We start from the raw sequence: 26,542 nt of genomic DNA on the forward strand, positions 1-26,542 counted from the left end.
GCCGAGCTTAACATGGAGAAGAAGACGCTCAATATAGCTCCTATATACTACATATCAACGACTCTGTGGCCTTGGGGGGCAGTGCCGCAGCCCAAAACTCAACGCCTACCTCCTAAGGGTCTCCAACGACTCTCCGCCGGTGCTGAGCTAAGTCCTGAGGGACTTCGAAGCTCGGGAATCGTCAAAATGCCTACAAAAGGTACGAGACGTCACTTCGGCTTTAAATAATTTCAATATTTAATATATTCCCAGGTCGGAGAAGGCCAAAGCTGACCTCCGAATATCTACATCTCCAACGTCGCCCTGATCTGAGTGGGGGCGCACGGTCGCCAACGGACAAGGTCCATCGTCTCCGGATATCTACATCTCCAACGTCGCCCCGATCTGAGTGGGGGCGCACGGTCGCCAACGGACGAGGTCCGTCGTCTCCGGATATCTACATCTCCAACGTCGCCCCGATCTGAGTGGGGGCGCACGGTCGCCAACGGACGAGGTCCGTCGTCTCCGGATATCTACATCTCCAACGTCGCCCTGATCTGAGTGGGGGCGCACGGTCGCCAACGGACAAGGTCCATCGTCTCCGGATATCTACATCTCCAACGTCGCCCCGATCTGAGTGGAGGCGCACGGTCGCCAACGGACAAGGTCCGTCGTCTCCGGATATCTACACCTCCAACGTCGCCCCGATCTGAGTGGGGGCGCTGCTGAGTCGACCACAAGCCAAAGAAGGCCGCTGAGTCAACCTGGAGCACTTAACTCCAACTGCATTAGAGGTACATCCTACTTGGCACGTACATCTCTATACATATTTGGCTATATTACAGGATGATCAACGACTGGACTACTTCCTTCGCCCGAGCCAAAAAGCAGCTCGAACTCGGAAGTCGGGGGTAGTGTTGGGGGGAAAAATGGACCACCCCACAAATACAATTAAAGCACCCAAATCCGACAGCGAGCCGAGCTCGGAAGGCTGCCGAGCACAGCAGGCTGCCGAGCTCAGAAGGCTGACGAGGCCGAGCTCAGAAGGCTGCCGAGCACAGAAGGCTGCCGAGCTCAGAAGGCTGACGAGGCCGAGCTCAGAAGGCTGCCGAGCACAGAAGGCTGCCGAGCTCAGAAGGCTGCCGAGGCCGAGCTCAGAAGGCTGCCGAGGCCGAGCTCAGAAGGCTGCCGAGCTCAGAAGGCCGAGCACAGAAGGTCGAGCTGACCTCAGAAGGCCGACCTCGTCATCTGTATGCTGCGGCCATGCCCTGCAGCAGCCTCACCGCACCATGCTTTGCTTGCTAGCCACGCCACGACATATCAATCAGGAACCATACCCTGCTACGACTGTCAACGCCTCACCATTCCCAAGAATGTACTGCACTGCGCGCCACAAGCAAGCTCTGGCTACGCGCCATCTCCTCCCATGATGGGAACGGGCCATCCACGGCAACTCATTACTTCACACGCCCACATCCAATCGTGACGGTAACCCATTAATTCGCCCAGTCACATCACAGGTAACCCTGCCACCCTCCCTATAAAAAGGGAGGCTTCTTCCTCCCGAGGGGGGACGGCTCCTAACTCTAATTTTCTGGCTTGGACTGCTACATACGAACTACATCTCCTTCTCCAAAATTAAGCCCCCCTCTGACTTAAGCATCGGAGGGCCGGCGCCGGGGAGCCCGGCCACCGGCTTCTTGCAGGTCTCCCGGAGGACGCCGCCCGCCGACGGACCGCCACCCGCCAGTGTTCGCCGGAGCTCCTCCTCCTCGGTTCGCGGCCACCCCCGGGTCCAATTTCCAGCAACAATGCTAGCAAAGAAAAATAACATATATAAGCTGATATAGGATCACGCTAATAAAGAAAAATATTATTGGTCGATAGAGATTCATACGTAGTCCCCAAAATTATGCTAATATCTTGTGCATGGTTCCTCTCTCATCACTGCCTATGACTTGCCATCACCAATCCTTTGTTTAATGGCATGCAATAGCACAAAAGGAGCTGAACTATACATCATGGAACAAAATGAGTACAAGAGTCTAAGTCGATGTACCATGTTTAGATTGGTCCCAAAGAGATAAGGATTATCTATTCCTCCCAAAGATCCAATGTTGAAACAAAATTCAAGAGTAGCTTCCTAACTCGATTTGGCTGATCACCCCTCTCTACTTGCTAGTGAAATTCCAACAACAATTTAAAGTTCTCCTGCCACATTTCTTTGCTGCTTGCTAGAAGTTCACAACAACAATTTAAGGCTTTATTTGTACGCCCCCCAAAAAAACAACAATTTAAGGCTTTATAAACACAACCCACATGCAAGCATGACTCGGTTAGCACATGAGACATAAGTGTATGCCAAAGATGTTATAATTCAGCTTTGACATCAACTTAGTACTTTACATGACAGCACCCACATGCAAGCATGCACCCATATACACATACATAGAGGTGCCATTAAGCACACAAGCTCTATCTTAACAATAAGAGAATTCTAGCTCTATATTGATCGACAAATAAGTACGAAAGATTAAAGGCATTGAGATAAGGATCATTTTCTTATGCCAGAGATGCCATGTCGAAATAAAAGTTTGAAATACTTTCCCTGCTCGATCCAGCTGTTTCTATATTACACCATTCTACTATAGATGCATCCATAGATCAACCATAGAATCCCATAACATGGAACCAATATGGTTGAGCGTTACCATCACAACTTACCATGCACATATAGAAGCATACATATAGGGAGCACACATAAGAGTGCCATAGAACGCACGAGCTCCATCTCAATTAAAAAAATAAATTAATTTTTTTAAAAAAAGAAGCATATGTTCTCCATGTCGATGACACGCAAATGTGACAGAGTTGACCTGCACCTGTGCATCCCCTCGATGCAATATGGCGAGCGTTGACCATGCTTCAGCACGCACGTGCGCATGCTCCATGCCAAGTTGCCAACCGGTCGGCAACAAGCCCACACCTTGGTACGGCAAGTTGGCAACCATTGGCCGGCCCAATAAATAGAATTGTGGGCCCACATCTACATCCACTTGGGCCGGGTAAGCCGCTACAGCCACAGCACTTGTCAGTTGTCGCTGATCGCCACCAGCCGCGCCGCCCACACCATTTTTAGGGTGCAACGAGAGAAAGGGGGTCATGCACGCCTTGATCTCCTGATTACTCCACAGGTCGGTCTCACTCCGCTCCGGAATAAAACATAATCTTGCACACTTTGGCCACATCGCCCTCACGAGGGGGGCAATGTCTTCGCCACCTTGGATTAGCAATATGGATCAAAGTATATCATGGCCGCATGCCATTCTCAACATCAGTTAAGCCATTGTCCCAAATATTTTTCAGCTGTGACTTGCGAAGAGTATTGGAGGAAAAAGATTGGATATTGTTGGATAAGATATCCAATAATGATGATGTCGGTGGATGTGTAAAAAATATGAAGCACTGAAAATGTTGGAAGTAATTAGATGGCTGAACAAGCTAGATATCCTATAAAGTGGCAAGTTGATATCACATGAGGCAAAGTGGGCTGTAGACCTAATGTTGCTGCTGTCGATATATAAGTGCATTCAGATAGGTCAACTGGATCGACCATGTAATGTCGCACTTTCAAAAAAAAAAAAAAAAAAAAAATCAACTTCAGCTCCATGGTAATTAAACATGCGCTAGCTCGTCTGATAACGAGGATGCTCTCTAGTTTTTAGCAAGACGGTGGAAATCAACCACGGCCGGGTGACCAGGTTGCCCTCACAAGAGGGATAATACCATTGTCCCTGCTTAAATTGCAAAGCCTCCATCGCACAATCTACATAGTTGAATTTCAAAAGACTCAAAACACATATTAAAATGGTTTTTTCCAAGAAAAAACATGTATTAAAATAGCATCGGGCAGTCATGTACAGAAACATTGGATGTATGTAGACACTAAGATTGATGTAAGAGGATCTTCATATTCGATACAGACTACTTTGATCACTATAGATATTGCCAGACAGGGTCTAGAAGTAAGATCTGTCGTTTTGAAAGCTGAGTCGCAAGACAAACTTCTGCAGTCATAACTTAGCCATACAATGTCCGATCGACTTTTTTTTTTTTAAAAAAAGATAATTTTTAGAGATCTACGACATGATATGACACCCTTTAGAGGCCTGTCAATTATACTCAAATTCCATCATTTGAGTCCTGAAATGAATCAGTCAAATCGAAAGTTTTTTTTTTCAAGTAAGATTTTGGTTGGGCATATCTTTCAATCCGATAAGAATGAGACGGAGCAACAGAAAGTAATTGATATAAAAGTTGAGCTCTACCTTATAAAGAATTTTAGCTTTTTTGAGTTTATTTTTACCGGTCTTGCCTATTTTAGGAAATGAAAGAAATAAAATCTTTAAGAACTAGGTAGAGGAATCAATTCGAATTGTACAAGAACGGACCTCACTTATACAAATAAAAATTGTGTACCTCGATTTTAGATCATCGATGGAAGAAAAAGAGATTTAAACCATTCTTTCATAATTCTTCCATTTTTTTAAATTTTTTTTAGAAAGATTCAAGTTGAAAGGATTGATAAAAATTTTTCTTCTACCCGAATAGATCAAAAACTATTCCTAAGCAAAAAGAATAAAATCAACTGATTCCAATACACGCAGTGTCCTTGTTGCACATGTAATCCATTACAAGGATGGACCTCAGCGATACAAATAAAGATTGTGTATCTCGATTTAAATCATCGATAAAAAAAAAAAGAAGATTTAAACTCTACTTTCGTAATTTTTCTATCTTTTTTAAATTTTTTTAAAAAAATTCAAGTTGAACGGATTGAGAAAAATCTTTCTTCTACCTGAGTAGATCATAGACTACTCCTAAGCAAATAGAATAAAATCAACTGATTCTAATACATGCAATCCATTAGGCTTCTTTCTTTGTTTTAACAAGAAGGTGGAAATTTTGTTTCCAATCCAGGGCTACTTTTTATATCCTTGTATGTGTTCTCTAATATTCTGGAGCCCGTTCCCCAGCTGTTTAGCTATTCCTTCCATTAATAATAATGTATCCTTTTCAATTATTTATTTTTTGTAAGAAAACTTCTATAGCTTGTCATAAATTTGGACCCTCGGAAATTATGGCTCTCCATCCTTGCGGACTCATGCCATCAACCATGGGCAAGGGACATCGCTTGAGAGCGACACGTTCCTTTTCTTGTTGGTCACGGTACCTAATTAATCATCTGTTGAGAATCATTGTGAGCCCTAGCTTTAGGATTATATTTTCAATTATTGTTCCAAGTTGTTCCAAATAATTATTATAATATTGTTCTAGCCAGAATATAAGTTTCGTTTTTAGCGACCGTTGGAGTATGGTTCCTATAATGAAATGGTAGTCCTTCGATGTCAAGCATCCTAGTCGAGTCAGATTAGGTGAAACAAAACATTGTTTTTTTACTAATGGAGAGTATACTTTGTTCTATTAATAAGAAGTTGGAGTCTCTCACGCTTACCTCTTAAATAAAGGAATGGTGGCCCGTGCGGAGAGCCTAGAGAAGATAGTGAAGATTAGCACCTTGTTGGGGAGGGGTATGGCGTCCTTTTCTTAGTTATAAAGCGTGTGCTTTGTCCTTGTAGTTTTGGGCATTTTTATAAGAACGATGGAATGTGCAGAGGCCTCGTTCTGTTCCAGTGTGTGAAGAGTTACAGCGTCTCGTCTTTGAGAGATTTGGAGTTGCTAGAAGTTATGAATTTTGCAAAATATTTATTAATAGAATTTTTTATCTCTTCAAAGTTATTCTCTCTATTGTCTTAGTTTCTTCTTGCAAAAGTTTTCGAGTTTGTTCTTTGTTTGGAGTGATCTTGAGCATCTCCTATGCAGGATCATGCTATTCATCACGATCGCAATCTTTCCCCTCTGGTCGAACACTAGAAAATCTAATTCGGTTGATATTTTAGAAGCACGTAACTTAATCAAATGCAAGTTGGCTCGATTAGCTATTAGCTAGTAATGAACAAAGTTATCATTTAACCATAAATATTATCTATTCAATGTTTGAAAATAGCATAGGCACATACCAGTTTAATCAATATGATCTTTATGGAACATTTATGATCTATGGAATTTGTACTCTCAGTGGCTAGTATAGGGCCCACCAACTTCAAGACAACCTTGAATGGTGTTTGTTAGGCCAGCAGAATATATGTACTTAACAATTGACAAAACTAGTGGCATTTTTTATTGTATCATTTTATTATTTTTTTGACTTGGCAGGCTATACCCATATAAAAGCTATATGAAATGCCGTTTTTAACCAAAAAAAAAAAACTAGTGGCATTCATGTAACCAAGGGATTGGTGAGCGACGTTGCATATGCTTAATCCGCTCTCAACTTACCTAGCACAATTGGTGTCGGTGAGCACGCAAGGTCGGACACGCCATCCCAACCACATGTTTGGTTTAACTCGGCTACAATGATGGGAGTGTGTAACATGGCAGGATTAGGGTCGACAAATGAGTAGAGAAGTAAAGGAGATGGGGTTACATTCACGAAAGCAAGGATATTTATTCAATATAAATTTAATAAGAAAGAAATTATGCAAAGAGAAGTAGAAGGAATGGCAAAGATCATTTATCCATAAACCTCAAAATTCTAAGTATAAATGTTTTGCCAAAAGGATTATACTATCCCTCGCGTAGTTGCCATCCAAGATGTAAGTTCAAAATAAATAAGCATATAGGTACCGGTGCCTTTGTTTAAGAAAAAAATGACAGGGAAAGTATCACCAGTTGCAAATTGGAATTGCATATTTAAACATTTAAGAGACAACTTTCAATATGACAATTAAAATCCAGGACCTCTTCCATGTAAATTATATAAGCTATGTAGGCTAGTTTCATAGCTTATCCACCATCTTTGGATGATTTATTTTATTTTATTTTTGGTAATTGATGTAGTCTCAAGACAAAAGGGATGGCCACCGGCTGAAATAAAGCTAGTTGGAGTTTACTCAAATTAAATAGGGTAATTGACTTTCCCATCCCTCTAAAGACTCTACTGCAACAAAAAGTCCTTGTTAATTAAATCTAAAACAACCGGTCCAGAAACTTTCCAAACTGTAATTCCCGGTCTCTGAGCCCCTTTTATTTTGAAATAAGATACCGAAAATGCCCCTTCCCTCATGATCTCCCATCCTTCCGAAGAAGAAGAATTTCAGAGACTTTCCAAACTGTAATCTCCCAGCCGCGGCTGCTGCCGACCGCGGCCTGCCCCCTCCCGCGGCCGCCGCCGGCCCGGCTCGCCTCCTCCCGAGCCCCCTCCCGCAGCCGCGCCGCCGGGAATGCCTCCGCCCCTGCCCCCATGGTGGGAAGGTGCCAAAGAAGAGGAAGAAGGGCGCCGTCCCGCGTCCTGCGGCTGTCGCCGGCCACGGCCCGCCCTCCTCCAGCGTCCGTCGTGGCCCAACCCCTTTTCGGCGCCGCCGGCCTCGCGGGAAGAGAAGAAAGAAGAAGAAGGGAAGAAGAGAAGAAAAAAAAGAAAAAGAAAAGAAAAAGTTTGAATTGGGGTCGACTCCTGCTCTGCTGGGGTCGACTCGTGAGAATCTTGGGTCAACTCGCTCACTTCTACAACAATTTTTTAAGAACACTTAACTGTGTGCACAGTCCTGTTAACTGTGTTCGCAGACAACTTAACTGTGTGCCGCCAGCTCGCGGAAGGAGAAAAAAGAAGAAAGAAGAAGAAGGGAAGAAGAGAAGAAAAAAAAATAAAAAAAATAAAAATAAAGTTAAATAAGCTTGGAACAATTAAATAAGTTTGGAACACACTTAATCTAACATGACACACGGTTAAATAAGCTTGAAACATATTTAAATCATCCCGGAACACACTTATTCTACCCCAGAACACAGTTATTTCGACTGTGCACACAGTTAAGTGTTATTAGAAAATTATTGTAGACTTATGCTGGGGTCGACCCCTGAAGAGCTGGGGTCGACCCCTAAAGAGCTGGAGTCGACCCCTGAAATCAGGCAGAAAAACAGCTCTCTGGAAAGCCTGAGAGAGTCGACTCCAGGTGAGCAGGGGTCGACCCCAGGTCTGTGAACACAGTTAAGTTGTCTGTGAACACAGTTAAGTTGTCTAGGAACACAGTTGTTTAGGAACACAGTTAAGTTGTTTGGAAACACAGTTAACTTGTCTGGGAACACAGTTAACTTGTCTAGGAACACAGTTAATTTGTCTAGGAACACAGTTAACTTGTCTAGGAACACAGTTGTTTAGGAATACAGTTAAATTGTTTGGGAACACAGTTAACTTGTCTAGGAACACAGTTAACTTGTCTAGGAACACAGTTGTCTAGGAACACAGTTAAGTTATCTGTGAACACAGTTAAGTTGTTTAGGAACACAGGTATCTAAGAATACAGTTAAGTTGTTTGGGAACACAGTTAACTTGTCTAGGAACACAGTTAATTTGTCTAGGAACACAGTTGTCTAGGAACACAGTTAACTTGTCTGGGAACACAGTTAACTTGTCTGGGAACACAGTTAAGTTGTCTGGGAACACAGTTAAGTTGTCTAGGAACACAGTTAACTTGTCTAGGGACACAGTTGTTTAGGAACATAATTAAATTGTTTGGGAACACAGTTAACTTGTCTAGGAACACAGTTAACTTGTCTAGGAACACAGTTGTCTAGGAACACAGTTAAGTTGTTTAGGAACACAGTTATCTAAGAATACAGTTAAGTTGTTTGGGAACACAGTTAACTTGTCTAGGAACATAGTTAACTTGTCTGGGAACACAGTTAAGTTGTCTAGGAACACAGTTAACTTGTCTAGGAACACAGTTTTTTAGGAACACAGTTAACTTATCTGGGAACACAGTTAACTTGTCTAGGAACACAGTTAACTTGTCTAGGAACACAGTTGTCTAGGAACACAGTTAAGTTGTCTGTGAACACAGTTAAGTTGTTTAGGAACACAGTTATCTAAGAATACAGTTAAGTTGTTTGGGAACACAGTTAACTTGTCTAGGAACACAGTTAACTTGTCTGGGAACACAGTTAAGTTGTCTAGGAACACAGTTAACTTGTCTAGGAACACAGTTAACTTGTCTGGGAACACAGTTAACTTGTCTAGGAACACAGTTAACTTGTCTAGGAACACAGTTAAGTTGTCTGTGAATACAGTTAAGTTGTTTAGGAATATAGTTATCTAAGAATGCAGTTAAGTTGTTTGGGAACACATTTAACTTGTTTAGGAACACAGTTAATTTGTCTAGGAACATAGTTAAGTTGTTTGGGAACACAGTTAACTTGTCTGGAACACAGTTAAGTTATCTAGAAACACAGTTAACTTGTCTGGGAACACAGTTAAGTTGTCTAGGAACACAGTTAACTTGTCTAGGAACACAGATGTTTAGGAACACAGTTAAATTGTTTGGAAACACAGTTAACTTGTCTAGGAACAAAGTTAACTTGTCTAGGAACACAGTTGTCTAGGAACACAGTTAAGTTGTCTGTGAACACAGTTAAGTTGTTTAGGAACACAGTTATCTAAGAATACAGTTAAGTTGTTTGGGAACACAGTTAACTTGTCTAGGAACACAGTTAATTTGTCTAGGAACACAGTTAAGTTGTTTGGGAACACAGTTAACTTGTCTGTAAACACAGTTAAGTTGTCTAGGAACACAGTTAACTTGTCTGGGAACACAGTTAAGTTGTTTGGGAACACAGTTAACTTGTCTAGGAACACAGTTAAGTTGTCTAGGAACACAGTTAACTTGTCTGGGAACACAGTTAAGTTGTCTAGGAACACAGTTAACTTGTCTAGGAACACAGTTGTTTAGGAACACGGTTAAATTGTTTGGGAACACAGTTAAGTTGTTTGGGAACACAGTTAAGTTGTCTAGGAACACAGTTAACTTGTCTGGGAACACAGTTAAGTTGTCTAGGAACACAGTTAACTTGTCTAGGAACACAGTTGTTTAGGAACACAGTTAACTTGTCTAGGAACACAGTTAACTTGTCTAGGAACACAGTTGTCTAGGAACACAATTAAGTTGTTTGGGAACACAGTTAACTTGTCTGAAAACACAGTTAAGTTGTCTAGGAACACAGTTAACTTGTCTAGGAACACAGTTGTTTAGGAACACAGTTAAATTGTTTGGGAACACAGTTGTTTTGGAACACAGTTAAGTTGTTTGGGAACACAGTTAACTTGTCTAGGAACACAGTTAACTTGTCTAGGAACACAGTTAATTTGTCTAGGAACACAGTTAAGTTGTCTGTGAACACAGTTAACTTGTTTAGGAACACAGTTAAGTTGTTTGGGAACAAAGTTAACTTGTCTAGGAACACAGTTAACTTGTCTAGGAACATAGTTGTCTAGGAACACAGTTCAGTTATTTGGGAACACAGTTAACTTGTCTAGGAACACAGTTGTCTAGGTACATAGTTAAGTTATCTAGGAACACATTTAACTTGTTTGTGAACACAGTTAACTTGTCTAGGAAAGCCTGAGAGTCGACTCCAGGTGAGCAGGGGTCGACTCGTGCTGTTAAGGGGTCGACTCCAGGTCTGTGAACACAGTTAAGTTGTCTGTGAACACAGTTAACTTGTCTAGGAATTTATTTTCTTTTCTTCTTTTTCTTTCATTTTCTTTTTTTTCTTTTCTTTTTCTTTTTTTTTCTTCTCTTCTTCCCTTCTCCTTCTTTCTTCTTCCTTCTCCCTTCTCCTCTCGCGAGGCCGGCAGCTACGGAAGGGGGTCGGACGGTGGCGGCCGCAGGATGGGGCCACCGGGGGGGCAGCGGCTCCTCTTCTTTGGCACCTCCCCACCGTGGGGGCGGAGGTATTTCCGGCGGCGCGGAAGGGGGCAGCGGGTGCGGAAGGGGGCGGGTGGCGGGCGCGGCGGCAGGCGCGGGAGGGGGTGGGCCGTGGCCGGCGGCTGCCTTTTTCTTCTCCTTCTTCGATGGGAATGGGAGAGGCGGGGGCATTTTTGTCCCATAAAGTAATGTTAAAATATATATGGACCGGTTGTTAAACAACCGGTCAACAGGGATTTAATGTTAAAGTTCGGTCAATAAATGGACCGCTGAGCAAGTTCCCCAATTAAATACCATAAATTTCAGCATTCTCATTTTTTTTTCTTTTAACATATATTCCATGGCCTTGCCTCCTTTAATACACTATAATATGAAAAATTCTATTTCCAATTTCACAGTTCCAATAGAATTATCCTGACACGCTATCAATCACATCTACGGTAAAGCTAAAGAAAACGCCAAACCGATAGCGTGATTCTTTTTGGAGTGGGATTTTTATCAGCAATTTTATATCCTTTTCAACTGCAGTCGCCAAACCGACAAAAATCTTGGCCTTTTTTTCTTTTTTGTAAATAAAATCTTTGGATTTCCGGGCCAAGATTGCGCGGAGAGTAAGTGCTCTAATGTACGTTACCTTCTTCCGCACGTGCCCGCGAGTGATCGTGACTCTAGAAGGCATAGCCCGTGCACGTGAGAAGGCGAATGCTTGGACTAGATTATTTCTCCTATACCAATTGGTTTAGGGGTCATTGGGAACCACGAAAAGAGTCAAAAACAGAGCCAGAACAGCAGTCAAAACAGCACTTATCCAAGAGTTCCCTTGTATACCTTCTTGTTGCTTTCTACACCATCTGCAGTGCTAAAGGAGTGCATATTTAGAAAATAAGGGTGAGTAAAAAGCAAAGAAATTAAATGAAGGAAAAAAATGGAGAGAACGCGTACAACTCAATCGATTTGTTGCACGCCTATAGCTTATTTAAGTGACAAGCTCCAAAGCACTAGTTGTAGGTAGCTTCCATCTTGAGTGGCCTATCTTCTTCTTCTTCTGAAGAAGAAGAAGAAGAAGCTCAAAGGATATCACCTAGCTATCCCTCATCCAACTCCTAGACACGGCCTCGCATCTCTCTTTCTCATCACCAAGTCTCGAGTCCTCCCGGCCTCCAATGGAGAACAAGGGCTACACACAGGATGGCTCTGTTGATCTCCGTGGGAGACCGGTTCTTGCTTCTCGAACCGGGAGGTGGAGGGCTTGTGCCTTCCTAGTAGGTATATCTAACTGCACCCATCTGCATGTATTCCTTATGTTATTTAGAATCACAGCAATTTTTTTTAATATAATCCTATCATGGTTTCTTTCTTTATTGCAATTATTTGTCTGGAACGTGTCTCCTTTATGAGTAAATTAATGAAAATACAACCGTGCCACTTGCACTTGGATTCCATGAAATATGTATATATCTTAGTTGAAAATTTATCTCTGTCTACCCATATCCTTCATATATGTTTGGTAAGGAGAGAGATCATGGGAGTTTACTTAAGTGGATAGTGTTGAATGGTATGGATCCTTGTCGTGCTTCTTTAGATTTGGATCTATGTGGCTACAAGGATACTACTGCAACTTTTTCCCCAAAATACCTTTATTGAACCTACTTTGTTTGTTGAAATGATCAAGCAGGCTATGAAGCGTTTGAAAGGATGGCCTTCTACGGCGTAGCCTCAAATCTGGTGGTCTATTTGACAACTCAACTACACGAGGACACGGTCTCGTCGGTGAGGAGCGCTAACAACTGGTCCGGTTCCGTTTGGATCACTCCGATCCTCGGAGCCTACATCGCCGATACCTACTTTGGCCGATTCTGGACCTTCACTATTTCGTCTCTCATCTATGTCTTGGTAAGTCATAATTGCAATTAACCAGAATTCAAATCAAGGAAATAAGCGTGGTGCACTAAGAACTTAATTTGTATGTTTCATTACCATCAACTGCTGAAGGTTGGATTGTGATCACGAGGAGTGATTTATTATTATTATTATTATTATTATTATTATTATTATTATTATTATTATTTTTCTGGTCGGGGACGGGCCTTGGGTAGGATGGAGATGATGATGCATGATTGGAGATGGAAACTTCATGAGTTAGTTCTGGTTCACAAATTTACGATCTTTTGATTAAATTTTGAAAGAGAATTAAGGGACTGATGGACCCAATACTATTAATTGTTCCATTCTCAGGTTGCCTTCGTTCCATCATCCAACTAGTTGGTGATAGTGAAAACCAGCCGATCGAACACGGCTACGGCCTCAGTTGCCTTGTCATCAGTTAAGCATGATGGGCCTTTTTTCCAATTAATGACATAGAATTAACAAGACCCATGACCAGAAATTTTTAACGTTGTAGCAAAAAATTAAGGCTCGGAAGTAGCATCTCATGAATTTCGTTTTTGGATTTATTCTTTTTCCTTTTTTTCAAGTGGCACCAGGCTCCAAAAGTTATGGAATCCCCGACAGTAGTGGCGAGATAATTTGGTGGGGAGTCCATGTCTCTATTGACCCATATAGTGCTGCTTTATCTTAATGGTCTGTGGGCCATCTTTAGCAACAACACTTTCACCCCCTCTTCCTTCTGTTCCCGCAGGGCATGGTCCTCTTGACCGTGGCAGTTTCCCTCAAGCCTTTCAGGCCAACTTGCACCAGTGGGATCTGCAACAAGGCAACGCCATCCCAGATTGCCTTCTTCTATGCGTCTCTCTATGTCATGGCCATTGGAGCTGGGGGGACCAAGCCCAACATATCGACGTTCGGCGCCGACCAGTTCGACGACTTCGACCCCCACGAGAGGAAGCTAAAGGTGTCCTTCTTCAACTGGTGGATGTTCAGTAGCTTCACGGGGGGACTCATGGCCACCCTTGGCCTCGTTTACATCCAGGAAAACCTTGGGTGGGGTCTCGGCTACGGCATCCCAACCGCAGGCCTCATGGTGTCCCTCATCATCTTTTACCTGGGCACGCCGAATTATAGGCATAAGGTCAGGAAGACTGAGAGCCCCGCGAAGGAGATAGCAAAAGTTTGTGCGGCTGCTTTCGCTAATCGAAGGCTTATCCTACCCAATGACCCAGCGGAGCTCTACGAGCTCGAGACGCAGCATTATATGATCACCGGAAAGCGCCGACTGCATCACACTTCAGCTTTCAGGTACGCTTTTCATACTTACCCACGGAGAGTGGTATTGATAGGTATGCTGGAACTTTGTCAATGTACTAACTTTGTCACGTAGGAGCTGTCGTCAATGTACTAACTTTGTCACGTAGAAAACCTTAGGAAACTTTACCCAGTTGCTGCCCAAATGACTACACCATGGTTTACGTGTCAGGTGCTGGTTTTTACAATTAAGACTGTTCTGTGTTTGTGATATCCAAAAAAAAAAAAATGGATGTGCTAAACACAACAGATATATCACCGATGGTTGACTTTGATTTATGAGGTATAAAGAACTATGAGTGTGACTTTTGCACTTTCGTACCATCTTGGATAGCAGCATTTTTTTAAAAAAATTTTATGATACACCGTATATCATGCTGAAAAGTGAACAAATATATTTTTGAAATAAATACGAGCCGGCTATCTCTGAGATGAATGGTGTAAAAAGGTATATATTCACAGTTGTACAGGATTTTGCGGTAGGCAGCGGAGAGCTATCACTTTTTTTCTGAACCTCTAAGGAAAAAAAAAGGTGAAATGTTATGAAGCACCGATAACTTCACCAGCTTGTCTGACGTGGTGCCGCATGAGTGGTCCAACGCGGACCTCAATCGAGCCAATACTATGCCACGTCGGCCAAGTGTTGCACTGGTAAGTTGGTGGCGCTATATAACATTACATTTATTAGGGAACAACAACGTGCTCGTTAATGGCCGACTAGTGGGGGACTAGTGGGGGTACGAAGCCATGAGCAGCGGCTAGATTTAACTATTTGAAACTTGAGTGGAGTCCAGTCAAAATTTAAAATTTTTAAATAGGATTGATTCTTAAGGCACTTTCCATCGGTTTTTATTATAAAAAAGTGCTGACTACAAAATGAATATTTTAATGAAAATCCTCTCTCGTAAAAATGCACACATAAAAAAAAAAAAAAGGAAGAACCTGATGTTTATAGAGAATATTGCTTGATAGTCTTGAATTTTTAAAATAACAACCAAGAGGAAATAAAAAAGCTAAGCCCAGGCTGTCTAAGTGTCAGGCAAATTGCATGTAAGGCTGATTATCGAACCACTTTGTCAAAAAATTTTGTCAGACCTCGATATGAGATCAAAGAGTACGAGTGCTGTAGTATAGAACCCAATTCACACTCTCGAGGCTCCGGCTGTCTCAAGCTTTACAAAAGCCTAATTTATTGGGCCTGGACTTGGGCCATGCCTATGACCACAGAATCATATTAATTTATTGAAAACTGTTCACTTAATCTTTATTAAATAATTTGTGATCTTTTTTGTTAGGTTTCTAGACAAGGCAGCACTGAAAGAAAGGCCCCGACCCTGCACGGTGACCCAAGTGGAGGAGACCAAGCTGGTGCTCGGCATGAGCATCATCTGGCTCGCCACCCTCATCCCCAGCACCATCTGGGCCCAGGTCAACACTCTCTTCGTCAAGCAAGGCACCACCCTGGATCGAAGCCTCGGCCATGGCTTCCAGATCCCCGCCGCATCTCTCGGAAGCTTCGTCACCATTTCCATGCTCCTCTCGGTGCCCATATACGACCGCTACTTCGTCCCCTTCATGCGGCACCGCACCGGGAACCCCCGAGGCATCACCCTCCTGCAGCGGCTCGGCATCGGGTTGGGCTTCCAAGTTCTCGCCATAACGGTTGCCTCCTTGGTGGAGCTCGAAAGAATGCATGTCATCGGATCATACCATGTCAACGGCCCCAAAGACATCGTGCCCATGAGCATCTTCTGGCTACTCCCTCAGTACATCTTGCTAGGGATCGGCGACGTGTTCAACGCCATCGGATTGCTCGAATTCTTCTACGATCAGTCCCCCGAGGCCATGCAGAGCTTGGGGACGACGTTCTTCACCAGCGGGATCGGCGTCGGGAACTTTCTGAATAGCCTACTGGTTACCGTGGTTGATAAGTTGACGAGGAGAGGTGGAGGGAAGAGCTGGATTGGGAACAACTTGAACGACTCCCACTTGGACTACTACTATGGATTCTTGATGGCTATCTCGGCGATCAATCTCGCGGTCTTCATCTGGGTTTCGAGCAAGTACAACTACAAGAGGGAGACGTTGGAGGCGATGGAGGGGAAGGTGCTGTGCGTCGAGATGGAAGGGAAGCTTATGGATGCTCCCCCAAGTTCTCTAGGGTTGCGAGTGTGACAGTAATTACTTTTAAGCTTCTAATGGCTGTATAAGATGGATATGTGGGACTACGACCTTCTGTATAATTTCCTCTCTCCCCCTCTGTCAAGGTGCCCACCATTAATTGGCTGGTGCTCCGCTACCATTGTTAAGTTTGTTAGCGAAGTTGTCAAGTACTCAAATCCATCATTCCAGGAAACTATTGGTGGCACTCCCTCCGTTAAAAGAATACAAGCCTTGTTGCACGCGCCCGCTTGCACGTACGCATGCTCACACGCGGTTGCAAGATTACATCTACGTATATATGTAACATTGTTCGAGAAAATTTGTGAAGGCCACAACACTACGCCACTTCTCTTTGATAAACCCGTCAAGACCCAAGAATGTGGCGTCCAATTAACGACTGATGCGATGTGTTAGTCGTAATAAATAGTAATAGGTTAGCAGGCCTATTAGGCGTAGCACTTTCTCACAATTTGTGTGAGACTTGTCACTTGTCAAGCAATTTTCTAGATTCGGTTATCTATGTACATGACTTATGTCACAATGAGGTTGGCTATGTAGGTTGTTGAGCTTCATGTAGTGTAAAATTCTAGTTTTCGAGCCACAGCGTTGCTGACTCCACACCTGAGTTCAGCTCATGATGGTGTGACGGAGCCAAATTGACGATGGGAAGCCCGAGCCCCATCTAAATATAGGTATTAATTTTATGGGGCAATGAGAGAGGCACGAATAAAACCCAACACTAAGCGCAATTATAATGTGGGCTGTGGGCTTATCCACCAACCACGGCATCTACTTCTTTGTCTAATCCTTTAATTAATAGTTTTACCAGTGCCAAATGTACATCAATTGTTAGTATTAGCCCAGATCCATCTCTTGCATGTTTACATGAAACTGCATGATTTCATAATCAAGATAGAATTTGGATGCTTCTATGTTTTGTGATGAACTGGGGTTTCCAGTCCACTTAACCCATCATCATCCATGCGTAGTAACTCCGTGTTGAGTGGCAGGCAGATACAGAGATGATGGGACCCATGGTTTATATGTCCTAACCTATTCAATCACCCACAACTAATCAATGCAGGAATACTGGATTATTGAACAACGTGAATTGGAGAAAATCTAGAGCCAAGCTGCAAGCTCTTCTTTCCTCAAAAGAAAAAACTCACAAGCTTTTCGTGCATGCCATGAACAAATTTGACCAAATAGAAGTCAATTTTAGCAGTAGCAGCCGACAATTTAGACTATAAACTAAAGTATAGCCCTATAATATTTTAAAGAGAAGCAGTACGTTAACAGGGGGCGGCCCTTTAAGCTCTTGTGTTTACGAAATCTAAGGTTGAAAAGAACGTACATTAAGGGCAGCATGGCTTTTGAAGCGCAGCCATTCCCACTCTCAATTGACACGCAACATGCAACCAGAGACTTGGACATGATAGATTTTTATCCATCCTTCCTCTTTCTCTAGAACCTGAGCTGTACCTAAAATGATGGCTTTAGTGGAGTAGATTTTGACCGAATAGTCTTTCTACAACTCACAATAAGTATGTTTGGTGGATGAGGATATGGTCGACCCCACTTTATTTGCAATAACAATGGACATAGCATGAGATAATCTGCATGAAATGATGTGTTTTTGAAGACAGACTTCTTCTCAATCAGATAATTGGAGCTCTCAACTAAGGCTTCCTCTAGTGGACTGGTCTGCTCATGGCATTAGGTCTTGTAATTTCGTTACGGTAGGTATAGACTAAAATAAACTAGAAGGATGTGACTCTTGATCTTAGTCATGGGAAGAGTGTCTTTTTTCATGAAACAATGGTTGGAATCAAATAATATGGTTGAGATGGTGGCCAAATAACAACTACACCTAATTGACGTGCCATGTGTTTACTTTGTGATAAAGATAATGATTTTATCTTGACAAGTTTTTGCTATTAATTTTATCAAAATGTTTGAGGAGAAATGGAGAAAAGTTTTTTATGAAATTATTTCCAAGAGTGAATGAAATGAATTTTATTGCAGATATTTTGAGGTGTGGCTTCGAATTTTCTACGTGCTAGCTACTCCGGCCAATCCAGTTGGCCCCATGGCGTGGAAGCAAGTCTTTCAAGGGGAGTGCTACGATAGCAACCCCCCCCCCCCCCCCCCCCCCAAAAAAAAAAAAAAAGAAAAACGGATCTCTCTTAAACTCCAAATAAATTCATTTACCCACTCAATGATCCAATGTAAAATATATCTAAAAGGTGATTACTTTATGTTCTTATGAAAAAAATGCTAGTAAGCAATAACCCTAATCATCCATTTAGTATGGTGATTGTTTTTTATTTTCTTCGTTTTCTTTTAAAGTATGATAACATCCTTATGTGGCATGAATAACTCAAAAACTGAAAGAAAATGTCATTCCTGTTCTTAATAGAGCTTGAACTACCCCATTGTGCTGTACGGCTGTAATGCGCTTTGAGGGGATGTGGTCATTTTTCAAAAGGAGATGACAACATAAAGATAGTACTTGTATGGCTGAAGGGGGACATTTCTAATTTTCTTCTAATAGATAATGGTGGTTATTTGAATGTGCGTTTTCTCATAGTAAAAGCCAAAAGTAGAGTAAAAATAATTAAACAAAAAAGTACTTGGGTGTTATCTTCTTGCGAGAGACAACCTTAAGCAAAAGGTGGAGTACTTGTACTTAAGACAACCTTCATGATGTTAATCATTAGATTGCATCCTAAATCTTAAAGCACTTAGATCCTCTTCATTTATTCGCTTGCATAGATCTCGAAGCACCTATTGCACGGTTCAATAGTGGATTTATGCGAATCCTTATCTCGCACAAAAGATATGACCCCCATCCCTTAAGCAAACCATACAAGGTTCCTCTAATATATGTTTCTTGATGGATGCGAGATTCAAACCCGGATTATTGAATACCACAGCCCAATGATTTAACTAAATGGACTAGTTGGCACCCGCGTATATGAGCTTTTTGTCTTTTTAGAAAGAGATGTGAGATGTTTGAAAAAAAAAAAACGTCTCTTTCATTTCGGTTGTTGGGGTTGGCTTAGAAACAATGGCTCGCATTGACCCAACTAGGATTTTCCATTCTCAGAGCTCAGATTCCAAAGAATTGGAGGCCCCGTAGACCAATTCTGATCAGATGACAAAGACCCAACCCAACTCGGGTTGGCCTTTAGCCCTTCAAAATTGATCTCTGATCTCATAACCCATTTTTGAACCTCCATGTCAATGTATATTGTGTATTGGAAAGGCAACATACCTATTCTACATGATACAAGTTAGTGTGTAGCCAAGCCCTTCCTACAAGAGTCTCATAGATTATAAGAGAAAGGATTGTAATAATTAGATTCCGAAACAAAATTGTTTGTGAAAGGTAGACTAAAACAAAAACATAGGCTATGCCAACATTAGGAGATTTGAGGGATCCACATCTTGGGAAGAACTTAGCAGGCCATGTGGCTTGTAATCTACAAGTCAATAATATTAGAAGTTCGAATCTGATTGGAACGGTCGGCAGATGCATACTAATTAATCTTTACATTAATGATTGTCCCTGGTTGAGTCCTCACTTTTTTTGCTGTTCTAGATTTGCAAAATCTTTCATGACTTGCTTGATATTAAATGTTAAGAAGTTACCTAACCTTGTCGAGACATAAACCGTCCTATTGCCATGTCCCCATCCATACCTTGGCTTACGTCGAAATGTTTCACTCTGGCCCGTGGTTGCCACTTGACATTTTGGTGGATTAGGTTTCTCAGAATTTAAGGCTTTACATGGCCGCCGAAACGACCAAGGAACGATTCAATGACACAAGGTTTCAGTCTTTCAGGAAATGGCAACTAATAATATCGAGTGCAAAGACTTTGAGCCTAATGCAAGTACCAAATAAAACCAACCTGCATACCTAACCATGCACTACTAATTGACTCTTGACCACTTTTTGGTTCTAACACGCATAGGAGTGCATACAAGCCATAGATGTGGAGGTTTGGATCAACCAGGCGCAGATCAACCACATAAGTTTCGCTGCTCGAGCTCATCTGTCTTCAGCCATGTTGACCTCGGCCTAGCTACTGTTTATCATTACAAATTGAGGGTCATACATGCTCAGCTTGTTCATAAGCAAGCCATTTTCCCCCCTCATTTCTCCCAAAAAAAAAGAGGAAGCCGTTTTCGAAAAAATAAGCAAGTCTTACCCTGTGCCTCTGACTTGAGGTGCTGCCTTGTTTTCTAGTCCAATGAGCTTGAGTGAGCCATTTATAATGCCAACCTCATTATTCTTGAATTATTTGACTCTTACTCCTCAAAAAAAAAAAAAAACTCTTTCGCAATCCTATGAGGTCATGGAGGACAATTAAATACTGAACTGAGGCTTTCCCTGGTGGTCACATCTCTATGCCATATGCTTATAGCAGCCAGAGGTCTTGACTCAGTCTTCGATGGTTTATCCAATTAACAGCACCTTAAATGACGATAGCGCAGGTGGATATTTCTCTCTTCCTTTGAAAGAGTGAAAAAAAAAGAGTACTCATTTGACACCAAGATCCAAAATACATTTGATGCAAGCCAAACAGAACTCTGGTTCTTTTCGAGTTCATATATCAGAAGGAGAATCACCATCACATATCTACAAAAAAAAAAAAAAAAAAGAAAACAAGGTAGCCACTCTGTCCTCAGATTGACAAAGTGTGAGATACTTTGGCCTAATTCACATGACTTGTAGCTCTCAAAATATCTACTAATTAGACCTCAACACATGGTAGTTCCTGAATAAATCTACCCTTCCTTAATTCCACGACCCAAGTTGATACAATCCACACCAAATGGCTAAAATTAGCCTAACTCTAGGTTACTTTGAGGATTCGAAACTTCGACAGCCAGCTATAAACCAATTATATCATCTAGGTAGGTTGGCCTCAAGATCCTTTGACAATTCCATCAGAGAAAAAAGGATTCACACTTGTTCTTCAATGGAGGAACAAAGGGGCCACCGTCTTTTGACAAACCTTTATCCTCACAGCAAGCAAACCGCGTTTTATTTATTTATTTCAGAAATAGACCATTTATGCACTTTCAAACATATCAATGTGAATGCCCCTTTTCTCCCCTTGATCCCATGTAGCCAGAAGTTTCACAATTAGGCTCCTAGATAGTGCCATGAACCTCGACACCAGCCAACCAACCCTCCCTTCCCCTCCTATATGGCTATATATATGTCCCAATATCCAGTATGCTCTCCACAAGCCAATTAAACATAGTCTCCTTCCATCATACATACTTGACCATCAGAGATATGGCTTCTTCCACCACCATGGCTTCTTTGGCACTAGCCCTTGTGCTCCTTTTCCTGGGGAGCTCCTCAGCCCAGCTCTCTACCAACTTTTACTCAAAGACCTGCCCAAATCTCTTCTCCACAGTGCAGCCGGTCATCCAATCCGCTATCTCAAGCGAGAAGCGGATGGGTGCCTCGATCCTTCGCCTCTTCTTCCATGACTGCTTTGTCAATGTACTTGAATGATCTCTAACTCAATTTAGCTTGTAATTAAGCTGCACTCTTTGCATTCACGAATAACAACCGTGCATGCTTGTTATAGGGGTGCGATGGGTCATTGCTCCTAGATGACACCTCGAGCTTCACCGGTGAGAAGACCGCAAACCCGAACCGGAACTCCGCCAGGGGCTTCGATGTCATCGACAAGATAAAGGCTGCGGTAGAGAAGGCATGCCCAGGGGTCGTATCGTGTGCCGACATCTTGGCGATCTCTGCAAGGGACTCTGTGGTCCTTGTGAGTAAGCTTGGATGCCTTCGGCGCAACCTTGCCATGCTCTGCTTCTTGGAATGGTTGATTCTAGCTTATATTTCTAATTGTATATGATGGATGGTGTGCAGCTTGGTGGGCCTAATTGGAATGTGAAGCTGGGGAGAAGGGACGCAAGGACAGCAAGCCTCTCTGGGGCCAACAATAACATCCCCCCTCCAACCTCAAGCCTCAGCAATCTCATCTCTAAGTTCTCGGCTCAGGGTCTCTCCGCAAACGAAATGGTTGCGCTCTCTGGTATGGCCCTCGACAAAGTCCACATAGATACACAACTGCAGCCACGTAGCATGCATGGAGTTTCTTGTCTTGTCCTTTGCGTTTTCTCTTTTTCCCCTTGTCCACTTCTTACATCGTATTCTTTGACGAAGGTTGTGCTTGTGATTGGGTGGCCCTCTGTTACTTCCTCTGCCCCAGAAACAGTCTTATTTTGCTGCAGTTCCATATTTCATCGCATAAAAAAAAGAAAAAAAAATTGCATTGTGACTCAATGTCAAAAGAGCTGGTGGACAGCTGATTGAGACATAAATCAACCATTTTCTTCAACTATTACTTTTGCACTCTGGCGTTCAAGTTGTAAGAAATTATGCTAGAAAGAGAGAAAAAAAGTAATCATAAAATTTATTTCTACTCTTTCTGGAATAGCTATAAAATTTTTTTTCAAAATTGTTTTTTTTTTTTTTACTAGAAGGGAGTTAGACCATTCGGCTTTTATTAAGAAATCTCTTTCTTTCTTAATTTTTTCATAATTGTTTCATAATTTTTCGTTTTTTTTTTTGTTGAAAGCTCAGGAAGATCGAGAACTAAACAATTATATCCAATAATTTTGGATTAAAATTTGAAGTTTCAAAAAAAAAAATAATATGTATTTCCTTTGTATTATTGTTCTGAATTAGTTATCTTAAATAGGTGCGCATACGATTGGGCAAGCAAGGTGCACATCCTTCAGGGCTCGCATATACAACGACACCAACATCGACGGTTCATTCGATAAAACACGGCGGTCGAATTGCCCGAGCACCTCCGGCAATGGGGACAACAACTTGGCACCTCTAGATCTCCAGACTCCAACCAGCTTCGACAACGATTACTTCAAGAACCTTGTCAACCAGAAAGGCTTGCTCCACTCTGACCAACAACTATTCAACAAAGGCTCCACAGACTCTCTGGTCAGCACTTATAGCACCAATCCGAGCAAGTTCAGCTCTGACTTCGTCGCAGCGATGATCAAGATGGGAGACATCAGCCCTCTCACAGGGTCCCAAGGCGAGATCAGGAAGAACTGCAGGAAGATTAATTAAGGGGAGAGCATGGGCTTTTCTACGTAACAGTAATAAACGTCATGGTTTTTGACTAGGATACAATCCGAGGACACGGTAGTGGTGAAGTGTGTCTACATGTTATCCTGAGAGTCTCCTTCCCTGTTTCCAGATGTGGTTTCCGTTCTTGTTTTGCCTTTTTTTTTTCTGGGTTGCTATGTGATGGACATTAACTAAAGTAATTGTTTTATTTTGCCTATTTGTTTCTTTGATTTAAAGGTGTCTTCTAGCTCTACTTTCTTCCCCAAATGCCGAACTACCCTTTTTTTAGTTGATATTATCTGTTGCAGACCAGTCAAGTATTGGCCCAAAAGAAAATGCATCTCATTATTGGTAATATGATGACATATATAAAAAAAACATGATTAGGCCGGTTGAATGAGTCTGATGTCTTGAGCCATACTGACTAGGTGGAAGTTCTGACTAGCTTGGGCAGTTTTTTGAGTTTAAGTAGCAAAATACTTTGGCTAGCAAAATACATACATACATAAGTATGTATGTATATATGCATATGTATGTGTGTACATATACATATACACATATATGTATTATTATATTATTAATACATAATATTAATTAAATTTTTTAAAATATAATATTATGTTATATTTTATTTTAATTATTTTTTTTAAAATTATGATTAAGGTTGAATTCAAATTCGAGTCCAACTTAATTGTTATTCAAGTTAAATCGAATAGATCTCGAGTTTTGCTTCTTCTTTTTTTTACCGGATCGAGTTCAGGCTTGAACATCAAGGCTCGATCAATCTTGAGCTGAGTTTTGAGCCCAAGTATTTTAAATTGAGTCAAGCTACTTGGCTGACTCGGCTCGGATCAATTGCACCCCTAGGTGGAAACATTCGCCCCTTATCACTTAGAAGAAAGACGTGGATGAATATTTGGGTACGTTTTGAAGTCCACTTATAGACTGGGCGGATTGGTCGTGGCCCATTAGTCCTTTATTCGTTTTACCCAATTGGGCCGCGGGCTTGCTAAAGATAATCAGGGTGGACCACTTGTTTGCTGAGAAAAGGTAAAATGAACTGGATGATGAATTTAACCGAGTAACCTTTAGAAATTTCTTATTCCGATGATATTGCTCTCTTATTTATTTCTTCCACAAGTATTAAATGTTACAGTTGTTTGTTACTTTAGCCATTATAGTTCATTCAATTCAAAAGTTGGAATCCGCTTGAGGTTGGGTTTGGTATTAGGTGGAGCATGAATTGATGCAAATTCAAGTGTTTTGATACATGAATCTTATGATATAATTCTTCAAGCATATGAAACCATATGGTTAATATACTTTTCTTCCACAACAGAAAAGAAATTAAAAAAGAAAGAAAAAAATGAAGAAGTATCTGATTCTTATAGTCAACTAGCACTTTGGCCATAAATCCACGTAACTGCAAATTCTCCATTAGTTATTCCTTCATTTATTTAATTAAATTGATTAGGCTCGCCTAATCTTCTCTCAAAACAAATCTTCTTTAATAAAAACACATGAATGTTGCAGCACTAGGGAACCTAGTCAATCACCATCCTATACCACCAAGGTGGTAGCTCAGTTGGAACGGGGCGTTTACTTCCAACCAAGTGGTTCCAGGTTCGAAACGCGCGGGCGTCGATTAAATTTGGGGACCGAATGCTCCACGCCTGGACACGGGGTCTGGAAGTGCTACTGGTCGGCTGATAGCCTGGGTGGTGCCAGGTGTGACGTACTCACACGGAGGGTCGGGTCGGGTAACCAAGCCGGCTCACGGGTGGGGAGGGTATAAGTAAAATAGGTCGGCGTGCCCAACACACGACCCGGTTTGCCCGCATCGAACATTCTCCTGGCGGGGTGGGGGGCCCAGTGGGGGCTGCTACGCGGGGTTGGGCTTGTCCCTTCCTCCCCCCTGCTCCCTTTTTTTTTAGCAAAAAAAAAAAAAAAAATCACCATCCTATGTTGATAACAGTCTAGGGTTGTCCGTCTTCAATTTTCCTCCAAGTCTCCTTAACTTATCCCCCTTGTATATGTCCAATTCAACAATGGCATAGGAATTCTTCAAGGATGCCTAATTCTCTCAAGTTGGTTAGTGGGATAATTATGTAATTGAGTTGTGAAATATAATTAAAAAATATATAATGGAGATGTTACTATCGTTAAATGAGGGAAGTGATGCAATATCTTGGGCATAAAGGGATTTTAACAAGGTAACCAATGGGTTCGATTTTTATAAATAGCTTATGATCCGGCTGTGGAGAGAATTTTTTTTTTTTCAACTGGTTCAACTCAAATTTTTCAAAAAAAATATTAGAAAAATATAGAAGAATTACAAAAGTAAGGTTTAAATCCCTTTTTCTTCATGATAATCTAAAACCGAGGTACACAACCTCTATTTATAATGACAAGATCCATTCTTGCACAATTCAAATCAAAATTTTCTTTCTAGTTCTAATCGAACTCTTTTCTAAAATAGTATTGACTAATAGAAATAAATTTTAAAAAGCCAAAATTCTTCAGGATGTACATTTTAACTTTTAAATCAACTCTACTTTTTATCACTCTATCTAATTCTTCTTCAATTGGAAGATACGTTCGATCAAAGTCTCACCTAAAAAAAAACCGATTTAATCGACATGTTTCAAAGCCCAAATGATAGAATTTAGATTTGAACGCTAGGGGGCATCGCCCCTAAAAGATGGGACATTGCGTCATAGATTTAAAACAGTTACGAAATAATAAAAAAAAAACATCTCAATCGAACATTATATGATCAAATTATGGTCTCTAAAAGTTTGGCTCGTGATTCGACTTCTTAACGTGGCGGATCTTGTTCCCAAACCTTATCCAATCCTACCTATAGTTGCCAAAGTGGCCCACACCAAGACTAAAGATTTTTCTAGATCAACTTATCAAGTTGGTCCTATTTCAAGATTTGGTACATGTCATACATTGACACAACATATTAATTAACATCACTCATACATGTAAAAATTGTTGATGTGAAAAAATTGTACCCCATATATATATGTGAGCTAGCTAGCAGATATTCTACATATTCAACAAATTAGCCGAGAGAGAGAGAGAGAGAAAGCATGGAAGTCTGTCGAAACCATGTTATTTTTTTCCTCTATAGGACGTAATTTTATTTTTTTTTCTCCTCTCTATTTTATTTTTCTTCATTCTTCCTGTTCTCTGTACGTGTGTCGACATGTGCTAGAATGTACTCAAATTTAATTT

General features: G+C 41.6%; 2 protein-coding genes across 2 annotated transcripts; both read left to right on the forward strand.

The window, feature by feature from the left end:
* Window positions 1–11,704: 11,704 nt before the first annotated feature.
* LOC103702104 (protein NRT1/ PTR FAMILY 5.1) lies at window positions 11,705–16,386 on the forward strand. Its single transcript, XM_008784401.4, has 4 exons — window positions 11,705–12,065; window positions 12,475–12,692; window positions 13,438–13,994; window positions 15,296–16,386. The coding sequence occupies exons 1-4, from the start codon at window positions 11,963–11,965 to the stop codon at window positions 16,173–16,175; spliced, it is 1,758 nt and encodes a 585-aa protein (XP_008782623.1). The 5' UTR covers window positions 11,705–11,962; the 3' UTR covers window positions 16,176–16,386.
* A 5,023-nt stretch (window positions 16,387–21,409) lies between these two features.
* LOC103702105 (peroxidase 4-like) lies at window positions 21,410–23,523 on the forward strand. Its single transcript, XM_008784402.4, has 4 exons — window positions 21,410–21,688; window positions 21,777–21,968; window positions 22,073–22,238; window positions 22,908–23,523. Exons 1-4 carry the CDS (start codon window positions 21,413–21,415, stop codon window positions 23,297–23,299), a joined length of 1,026 nt encoding a protein of 341 aa, XP_008782624.3. The 5' UTR covers window positions 21,410–21,412; the 3' UTR covers window positions 23,300–23,523.
* The last annotated feature ends 3,019 nt before the right edge of the window (window positions 23,524–26,542 follow it).

The sequence above is a fragment of the Phoenix dactylifera genome, chromosome 3 (assembly GCF_009389715.1).
Source record: "Phoenix dactylifera cultivar Barhee BC4 chromosome 3, palm_55x_up_171113_PBpolish2nd_filt_p, whole genome shotgun sequence".
Lineage (NCBI taxonomy): Eukaryota > Viridiplantae > Streptophyta > Magnoliopsida > Arecales > Arecaceae > Phoenix > Phoenix dactylifera.

Coding starts and splice junctions, on each gene's coding strand:
- LOC103702105 (XM_008784402.4), top strand. CDS start 21,413: ATGCTCTCCACAAGCCAATTAAACATAGTCTCCTTCCATCATACATAC. Junction 21,969..22,072: donor CAAGGGACTCTGTGGTCCTT/GTGAGTAAGCTT, acceptor GATGGTGTGCAG/CTTGGTGGGCCTAATTGGAA. Junction 22,239..22,907: donor CGAAATGGTTGCGCTCTCTG/GTATGGCCCTCG, acceptor TATCTTAAATAG/GTGCGCATACGATTGGGCAA.
- LOC103702104 (XM_008784401.4), top strand. CDS start 11,963: ATGGAGAACAAGGGCTACACACAGGATGGCTCTGTTGATCTCCGTGGG. Junction 12,066..12,474: donor GGCTTGTGCCTTCCTAGTAG/GTATATCTAACT, acceptor ATGATCAAGCAG/GCTATGAAGCGTTTGAAAGG. Junction 12,693..13,437: donor CGTCTCTCATCTATGTCTTG/GTAAGTCATAAT, acceptor CTGTTCCCGCAG/GGCATGGTCCTCTTGACCGT.